Consider the following 9,329-nt stretch of genomic DNA (forward strand, 5'->3'; position numbering starts at 1 on the left):
CAGGGAAGCTGTGGCTGCCCCATCCCTGGCAGTGTTGAAGGGCAGGTTGGATGGGTGGAGCAGCCTGGGCTGCTGGGAGGTGTCCCTGCCCATGCAGGGGGGGTTAACTAGGTAATATTTAAGGTCCCTTCCAAACCAAACCAGTCCTGGATTCTCTGATTCAGGGGTTCTGGGAAGAGACTGACATTACAATGTCAGTTACATCCAGTTTTAGAGATACCCAGGGGCTACTGAGTAAAGCTGTCTGTAGCTGCAGATGTGAAGCTGAAAGCTCTATTAGCATCACAGCCATGTTCCCTGATTAACTTCTCCACAGAAAAGTGGTCACTATTGCCAAATCCAAGAAGTTTCGGGATCACCACGGGAAGGTTCTGCTGGAGGGTCACAGGCTGATCAAGGATGCCCTGGAGGCAGGAGCTGTGCTGCAGACTCTCTTCTTCAGCACCGTGGGGCAACTGAAGGAGCTGCCTGAGGCAAGGCTGAAAGGAGCCAACTTAGTGAAGGTGAAATTTGAAGACATTAAGACCTGGTCTGACCTCGTAACTCCTCAGGGGCTGATAGGTGAGTTGCCTTAGAAACAGTCACCACACTGCTCAAAGGGAAACTTATTCCACACTTAGTGGATAATGACTCTCCCTTTGTAACCTTGCTCTAGACAGTGTGTCCAGAGTGGCACAAGTTGAGAGAATTCCCTTTTCTTTGCCCCATGTACTTGTGGAAGTGGCTCCTAGAGGGCACTGAAGGTGCCAGTGCTCATTTTTAACACCCCGTTCCTCCTGCTCTGCTGGGAAATAGTTCTTTTAAAGAGACAAACTCATCTTAAACTTCTCTGTGCTTTTCCTCCTGCTTTCTCCTGCACATCTTCACTGACATGTGTGGCAAATAAATGAGACACAGCCCTCTCCTATGGGTCTGTTAGTCAGAAGCCTGTGGGCACTTTGTCTCCTCAGGGATCTTTTCCAAGCCCAACCATGCCAAGATGTCTTACCCTGCTGCTCAGCTAACCAGCTCCTTGTCCCTGCTCCTCATCTGTGACAATATCCGAGATCCAGGAAACCTGGGGACTATCCTGAGAGCTGCAGCAGGAGCAGGCTGTGAAAAAGTGCTGCTCACCAAAGGTAAGAGCATTTCCCTGGGTGGGGGGGAAGTTTGGTTTGAGGGTAAGGCAGGGAAAAAGAGGTGCTTGAAGATGTTGTTCCCAAGGGTCTGTAAGCAGAGCCTGGCCCAGACATGATTTGCTGTGGGAAGCAGTGGCTGCTGGATCCATCCCTGCAGAAGTGACTGCAGCGTTGCTGTTTTCCTCCCTCCCCTCTCAGGCTGTGTGGATCCATGGGAACCAAAGGTGCTCCGTGCAGGCATGGGCGCTCACTTCCGTCTGCCCATCATTGCCAACCTGGACTGGGAATCCCTTCCTGAAAACCTCCCTGCTGGCATCCAGGTCTGCGTGGCCGACAACAAAGACCCCGGCGCGTCTGAGCGGAGCGGAGCTGGTGGGGCTGGTTCTGCTCCTGGCAACCTGAAGTCTCCTGTGAAATCCCAGCCCAAGGCTGCTCCTGAGCGTGAGGATGAGGAGGGAGAGGCAAGTGCCTGCATCCCAGAGCTGGCCACGCAGTGCTACTACCAGGACTGGACAGGGAGGACACCAGTGGCCCTGGTGATCGGCGGGGAGACCCACGGGCTGAGCCTGGAGGCGCTTCAGCTGGCAGCCGGCACCGGGGGGAAGAGACTGGTCATTCCTGTGGTGCCAGGAGTGGACAGCTTGAACTCTGCTATGGCTGCTGGCATCGTGCTCTTTGAGGGGAAGAGGCAGCTGCTGCACAGGCACAAGAAAGAAGATGAAAGGCAAAAGTTCCCTGTAGTTGGTTGAACTGCTGAGGTTTGGGTGCTGAAGCAGCATCTCTTCCCTTCAGTGCTCTGTGGAGTTAATAAAAGAGCAGCTTGGGCTGGTTGCTGTGCGGTAAATGAGTATTAAACAGCTCTGGCCATGTTGGAGCTGTGCCTGGATGAGGGTGTGACTCCCTGGTGCTCTGGCCACACGGTGATGCTCGTGGGAAGGGGAAGGCTGGTGGGGGGAGCCCTGGCAGCTTCCCACAGCCCGGCTGTTCCCTGATCTGGGGCGGTCTCAGCTCCCTCACCGCAGGGTCAGGGCACAGCTGCTGACACAGTGTTTGTGCCAGCCCAGCCAGGATGCTTCTGATGGTGTGTGTCTTTCCTGTCACAGCCCTGGGCTGCATGTCCTGGCTGCTGCTAGTGGTTTGGGGGTCAGAAAGGCCAGATAAGGGCCACTTGAATGGATCTGCCTGTGCTTGCCCAAACCCCGTGCTAACACGTGATGAGAGCAGCACCAACCCTGCCTGGGTCCCTGCCACAGGCCAGGCTGGCCCAGGGACTGGCTGCAGTGACCAAGCTGCTGCCAGGAGGTGGAGGACAACTCACTGAAAAGAGTATTTCCTCAAAACAAAACAGGAATCTGGCTTGGGGCTCTGCTTCCCACAAGGCTCCCTCTCCCTGATGGCGAGATGTGTCAATCAGCACCTCCGGGGACCAGGTTATTATAACAGTTTTATTACAAAGTTCCAATCACCATGTACAGTTTTTACAATGTCACTTTCTGGGGGCTCGGCTGTGCTGCTTGGGTTAGGGAGGGATTTTATTTAATTTTTTTTACATTTTTATTTGTGGGGTTTTTTGGTTATTTTTAAAAGAACAGCACCATTAACATTGGGTTTGGGACACACCTACAAAAAACAGCTCAATCAACTAACATAGAGGGGACAAGACAATTCATACCAGAGAAGAGAGGGAACAGGGAGAGCACGAGGGAGAGACAAGAGAGGGGAGGGCAGCAAGTCCTCCTCCTGGCTCAGAAGGGGAGTGTGGGAATATCTGCCATTGGCAGGTGGGTGAGCCCAGGACACGAACAGCCAGTGCTGTCAGTGCCTGGGATGGGAGGTGGGAAACCCACCTGGAAAAGTCTCACACCCCCAGGAGGAAGAGCTGGGCTGTCCCGTGGGCTTTCAGAGGTTGTCAGCAGTTAAGACTTTGTCTTGGCCTCGTCAGGGCACCGGTACTCAGGAAAGAAGGATGGGTCAGGGGCAGAGGGAACAATTTCCTTATTGCTTCCTTAAAGTCATTTAGTCAGCAGGGGTGGCAGGAAAGGAAAGAAGGGGGAGAAGGACAAAAGAAAAAGCCCCGAGAGCCCCATCCACTGCCTGATGCAGAACGTTGGGAAGAACACCATGCAAAAAGATCTGCCTGCTAGCTAGTGTCATGTATAAAATAACGATACAGTAACAGTTCTGGCCGGAGTATTAGAGAATATATCACCATGAAGCACAAGCGCAGTCTCCAAACGCCAACGACTCCCTGCTGGAAGTGCATCTCAAGGAGCTTGCTTAGGAGAAGGATTCACTGCGTAAAACAAGGCACCACAAGAAGGTTGGATACTGGGTTGGGCGTGAGGACACGCTGGAGAATCCACGGAAGAGAGACCTATTTTTAAATAACGTCTGTTGGTGCAGAAGCCCCCTTAGATGGGCTCGGGTTTTAGCTTGTCTGCTAGAAAGTCGCTGACAAAAGCTTCCACGATCTCGGGCGTGATCTCCTCCACATCCATCACGTACTTGGCCCGGGCTGACATGTCCAGGATGGTGAGCAGGGGAGCAGCCTCGGGCAGGTTGGTGTAATCCCGCAGGGAGTCAGTCATGTCATCCTGGAGGTCAAAGGAGAGGGAGAGAGGAGCTATCAGCAAAGCCAGGAAAACCAGGAGCTGTTTGCTGCTTCCACACTTTGGTCCATCCCAGAAATAGCTCCTGAGCACTCAGGCCTTGCACCAGCATTGCAGGGCCAGGAACAGAGCAAGCAGCACCCGCCTCGCTGCCTGTGCTTTGTATCAAAACCAAACTGGGCTGATTTATCCTGATTTATCTCAGGTTGGGATAAACCAGGCATTCCTCCTCCCACCCTTTCTGCACAGGGCACAGCTCCCAGCACCCCCGGACTGACCCACTGGCCCAGGCCACCCTGGAGCCTCTGGGGCAGGAGTATGTTTTGTCTTCCACAGCTCAGGGGGCTGGGGACAAGTGCTGAATGTGGGGACTTGCCAGCCCTCTGCCAGCACAGCTGCTCACTGGGTCACCGAAGGGACCTGGAGCAAACCAGAAAATGGGATTGGGATGAAGCCCCACTGGCAGATCCTAGTGTGAAATCCATGGGGAGTGGGCTGCCCTCCCCTTGCCCAGACACAGCACAGCCCCAGGCCAAGGGGAAAAACCGACCTGTCTCTGCCAGGGCTCTGCAACCCAACAAAGCCAGTGCTGGGCAGCTCATCTCCTGCTCTGGCCAAGCCCACGACCTGCAGCATCTGAAATCAGTCCCCTTTTCCATGGGCAGCAACTGGAATCAATCAGCCTGGTTTGCAGCTGGTGGCTCTGCAGTGGTGGCAGCTGCACAGGAACTGCTGTCCCCCCTCCCACTGCAGCAGTTCCTGGCGCAGCTGGACCACATGGCAGGGAAGGGCGAGCGGGGCTGGGGGCTCAGCCACCTCCCACCCCCCAAGCCCAGGAGCTGGGATACCTCATCCTTTATCCCATCGCCACAAATGGATGGAAAACCCTTTTTAATCAATGCCAAACCAGCCTGAAACCATCACGGCCAGAGCAGGCACATCCCATTCCTCTCCCGGTGACAAATGGGATGGGATGGAAGGAATGGGATGCTCCTGCTCTGGCTGTGGCTGAGCTGCTTTGTCCACGGGGGCCAGAGGAGACCCGGGGCCAATGCTCCCAGCTATTGAGGTGAGGGATGAATGGGAAGTGCTGGACACTCCCCATTCTTCAGCCCGGCGGCTACAGGGATGTCGGGAGCTGGATGAATAGTGTCAATGTTCAGGGAGGAAAACGCTCTGCAGGCTCTGGGGGAGGGGGGCATGTCCTGGACCCTCCCAAACCAGCCTTTTCAACAAGAGGCTTATTCAGGGGCGTGGAGCCCAGATCTGTAAGAGTGGTGGGAGTGGGAATGCCTGCCCGGAGGGGGCTGATGAAGACCGGGGGGCTGCGGAGGGCCCTGCTGGCATCGCACTGCGGCTGTGACGTGAGCGCGGAGGGACAGAGCAGGCGCAGGGACACGCAGCAGCTGCCACCTGCCCGGGCCCTGAGCAGCACCTCAGGATGGGGCTGGGAGCTTTTTTGACCCTTACACAAAATCTTCCTCATTTTCCAGCCTGCAGCAGGGAAAAGTGCCTGTGCAGGGGAAAGGGAGGCCAAACCCCCTTTTTCTCATTTCCCATTACCTCTAGCAGATCCCTGGCTCCAAGCATTGGTGCCCCAAACACCATCCCAGACACCAACGGTGTGGCCAGCTTAGGAAACAGCCCTCATTTCACAGGGGGACAAGGTGGGCACTGCAAGGATGTGCCCATGACATGCCCCACGGCAGAGTGGAGCTCGGACATTGGTGCTGTGCCCAGTGGTGGGAGCACAGCCTTGTGCTGCCCTACTGCCCCTCCAGCAGCCCCTGGTTTTGTCCAGCATCACCCACACAGCACAGAAACAGGTCCAGCCTGTGGGACTGGGACTCCCTGCCACAGGAACTCCTTAGGGAAGAGACTGGAGCACCAGTCCCTGCCCTCCTGCTGGGGTGGGAAGGAAGGCAGCAGCAAAGGAAGGCAGCTGCACCTTAGCAAGAAGGGCAGTGCCAGCTTGGCTGGGCAGAAACCCAAACTCCTGCTCATCTCCCCCTCCCTGCCATCAGGCCTTTCCACCTGTGAGCAGACAGAGCTGGGACCCCTTTGCCAGAAGGGATATCCAGCGATGAGTACAAGGGACTGAGCCAGGACTTGGGGCTGGCTGGCTTTGCTCTACAGTCCCTGACTAGCCGCAGCAGCTCCGTGCCTCAGTTTACCCACCTGGAAGGCAGTGACAGCAGCGCCCAACCAATCTCAGTCCTTGACTGGAGTCACTGCCAGATGCAGCCCTGTGCTCTCCTCCCACTTACCTCGCCCGCCACGAAGAAGAGCAGCGGTGCCTCCTCCTCTTTGGCTTTGTACTTGGCAATGATTTTTTCAGCTATGGGCTGGATCAGTTGTTTCGCTGCCTCCGACTCTCCATCATCCTCTGAATCTGCAGGGCACAGAGGTGGGCAGGCAAAAACGAAAGAGGCGAGGCAAAAAAGGAGGTTAGGATCAAACGGATGCAAACAGCCCAGGCACAGGCAGGTCTGTCCCACAGCTCCACCACGGAGGAAACCAGAGCCCGGATGCACAACAGGAACTTCAAAGCCGTGCGGCTCTGTAGCAATTAGGGAGCAGCTGAAATGTGCTTTTCATGTGAGACAGGGAAACACGTCACAGGAGAGCAGCTCCTGCTCCCCAAATACTTCACTGCTCGCTCCCTGGTGCCGCTGCTGAAGCTCAGGGACAAACAGGCACCAAAAAAAAGCGGCTTTGAGCAAAGCTGGGAGGTTTTGAAGACCAAATGAAGTGCTGATGTGAGGCTGCCTGCCACCCCTGCCCGCCACCCACCGTCCCGCCGCCCCGGGATGGCTGCCTGGCAGCTTTTCTGCTGGAGTCTCAGTGGCAGCAGCACCGTAAAGGAGGCTTTGATTTGACAGAGGTAGAGCAGAAAGAGATGGCAACATCAATCAAACACCAGCCGCCCCAGAAGTTCAAATACCGAGCTGGAAACAGGAGAGACTGCGTCCTTGAGCAGTGTCGAGATGAAATGATTTCAATTCGAGGACAACTTTTAGCATTAAAATAAAAGTAAGAAGACAGAAGGGAGGCCCCACGTCTCTCAGTCACACACAGCTCTCGTGGTCCCTGATGTAACCACCTGACGTGACCAGCTGGGACAGGCACTGCTCACACCCCAACTGCACTCTGCCCTTAATCTATGCTTCCCTGCCCTCCTCTCCAGCTTCTCCAAGTAAAGCAAGGGATGCTCTAAGCTGCATTTTGGGGTTCATCCTGCATGCAAGACAGTAATAAATACATAAGGGTTGTGGGGTGTCTGCAGGGATCGATTTTTCTACAAGACAAGAGCTGCTGGCAGCACTCCAGGCAGCCCTGCACACTCTGGCTAACCCAGCCCTAACCTCTCTGGGGATGGATGCAGATCAGTCAGGATTTATTCCTGACCAGCTCTTGCTAAACCTGCCTTCCCCTGGGGCTGTTCCTGCCTGGGCAGCACAGGGACTGCTCTGCTGGGGGCTCTGCCAGCAGGACACAAGCTGACCAGGAGCCCACGTCCCTGGGGCAGCACCAGCTTCATCTCAGCACATCACTCGCGGATTTCACTGAGTCCAGGCATCCCCTCAAGAGCAGAGCAGAGAGAGCTCTCCCAACGAGCTGTCTGCAACAAGGTGACAGAAAAACTTTGCTCAGAGCAAGATAAAAATAACTCTTTCCAGAGGCCTGCAGAGCCGGCCCAATCAATCAGGCCTGGCGTGCCCAGCCGGTCCTCCCCGCACGGGGAGAGTATTTTTGGCTCTGTGCTCATGTCCCCTGCTGGGCTGTGCTGAATAAATAATCAGGGAAAAAAGGAAATCTGAAAGGGAAGAAGGGAAAGAGCAAGAGATAGGTTATCAGTGCTGCAGAGAAGGGTGTGCTGCTCACAAAGGGCCTGCGAGGAAGCTAGACACGAGCCCTGCCCTGGGCCAGCCCCTCACAGGCTCAGGGCAAGGGGGGCTTCTTCAGAAACCCCCCACCACAGCCCCACAGAGCACTCAAGGGACAGACTCGTTCCCCTGAGAGGCCAGGACCCCTCAGCTTGCTCCCCTGGATGCTGTGTGACCCTCCTGCCCCCCGGGCTCAGCCGGCCGCGTGGCTCAACCCCAGCACAGCCCTTCCCTGATCTAACAGTCTGGCAGGGAAGTGGTGAGGAAGGAGCCAGCAGGGCTTTGGAGGAGCTCTAGGGCTGTTTCCAACTGCAAAGGAGCTTCATGCGCGGGTTAGCAGTGGAAGAGGGAGAGGAACTTTGGGGAAAATCCCACCGGGTCCTGCAGCCAGTGCCCCATGGGGGGAATACCCAGGGATCAGCAGACCATGCCAGAGGCTCTTCTGACTGTAACAGCCCCGCTCAGCTCAGGGATTCAAGCCCTGAGCTGTGGTTTCCAGCACAGAGCTGCAACCCCTCCCAGAGACACTTCCTCTGCCTCCTTCTGGAAAGTCACGAGTGCCTCAAGCTCCAGAAAAGGCCTCTCCCAGCTCCACCACCACCAGCAGCATGTTTCTTGTACTCCTCAGCCCCTCAGCTCTCCTCTCCACAGTTGCTGCTGGACCACCCGTGATCCAGCAGCTCCTCTCCACTGCCCATCGCTCTTCCATCATGTCCCTGGGGTGGCTGGGCTGGAGCTGTGGGAGACCCGTGGGCATGGGCAAGCTCTGACCAACCCCTGCGAGCTGCAGCAGCCCATTTCTCTCTTACAGGTGAGGCTCCAGGTCTGTCAGCCCCCTTGATTACCTCGAGAGGACTCCACAGGGACCTCTGTCTCCCCATGTCCTCTCTGCACCCCGCAGCATTGCTTCCGGTGATGGAAACAGGCTGATGTCCCTTCCCACAGACGCTGCCACCACCAGAGACAGGTTCTCATCCCCAGGGTCAGCTCCAGCCGAGCTGGCAGGTGGCCCATCCCCCTTCCCAAGCCCTGCTGCCCAAGGAGTGATGCTCCGTACCTACGAAGAGGACGAGGCAGGGGCCCTCGTTCAGCTGCACAGCATTGGAGTCCGTCAGCTCCAGCACGGGCTTGGGGTGCCAGGGGAACTCGCGGCACTCAACGTCGTTCAGCACCTCCACCCGCCCCTGCCGTGTGATCACTTCTCCCTGGGGGTCCAGCACAATGAGAGTCGGGATGCCTGGGATGGAAGAAAAACAGGGGATCAGCCAAAGCAGGAACCAGCCAGTGACAGGGTGTGGGGAGAAAGGCCTTTTCCTATCGCCTGGGGCTCTGGCAGGAGCCCAGCGAGCTCTGCAGCTCATGGGAACCAAGGTCCCTGGATCCTGTTTCCGTCCTAGCAGAGCCCCTGCACCCCAGCAGCCAGAGCAGGAAGCTGGGAGACAGGCTCTGGCATTGCCTTGCTGAGCCAGAGTGCAGGCAGGGGTCAGCACTGTCTGACAGTGATGCTTCTGGACGCAAACCCCTCCGGACTGGGCAGGGACCCTCCTTGCAAGCTCCTTCTTGCAAAGTGCCAGAGAGAGGTGCCTCCTCCGCAGGCACCATCTCCCTGCTGCTGGAAAAGCCCAGTCCCTGGTCAACAGGAACACACACAAGCCGTTTTGCAGGGTGGACTGCAGACAACAGCAGCCAGGAAGCAGGGAGGGCTCCTCGCCAGA

The 9,329-nt window shown here is 56.5% G+C and overlaps 2 protein-coding genes across 2 annotated transcripts in view; one reads left to right on the forward strand and one right to left on the reverse strand.

Moving 5' to 3' along the window:
- The first annotated feature begins 91 nt into the window (after positions 1 to 91).
- On the forward strand, positions 92 to 1,867 carry RNMTL1 (RNA methyltransferase like 1). Its single transcript, XM_010009128.1, has 4 exons — positions 92 to 111; positions 317 to 561; positions 951 to 1,118; positions 1,317 to 1,867. Exons 1-4 carry the CDS (start codon positions 92 to 94, stop codon positions 1,865 to 1,867), a joined length of 984 nt encoding a protein of 327 aa, XP_010007430.1.
- A 1,143-nt stretch (positions 1,868 to 3,010) lies between these two features.
- The window catches only part of NXN (nucleoredoxin), a 16,107-nt gene continuing 9,788 nt past the window's right edge, over positions 3,011 to 9,329 (reverse strand). Inside the window, exons 7-8 of the mRNA XM_010009129.1 lie at positions 5,995 to 6,119; positions 3,011 to 3,712 (exon numbers count right to left, since the gene is read on the reverse strand). Coding sequence (XP_010007431.1) covers positions 3,530 to 3,712; positions 5,995 to 6,119 — 308 coding nt within the window. The 3' untranslated portion in view covers positions 3,011 to 3,529. The remainder of the gene's footprint in view (positions 3,713 to 5,994; positions 6,120 to 9,329) is intronic.

The sequence above is a fragment of the Chaetura pelagica genome, unplaced genomic scaffold (genome assembly GCF_000747805.2).
Source record: "Chaetura pelagica isolate M959 unplaced genomic scaffold, ChaPel_1.0 scaffold72, whole genome shotgun sequence".
Lineage (NCBI taxonomy): Eukaryota > Metazoa > Chordata > Aves > Apodiformes > Apodidae > Chaetura > Chaetura pelagica.

Coding starts and splice junctions, on each gene's coding strand:
- RNMTL1 (XM_010009128.1), top strand. CDS start 92: ATGCAGGGGGGGTTAACTAG. Junction 562..950: donor AACTCCTCAGGGGCTGATAG/GTGAGTTGCCTT, acceptor TTGTCTCCTCAG/GGATCTTTTCCAAGCCCAAC. Junction 1,119..1,316: donor AAAAGTGCTGCTCACCAAAG/GTAAGAGCATTT, acceptor CTCCCCTCTCAG/GCTGTGTGGATCCATGGGAA.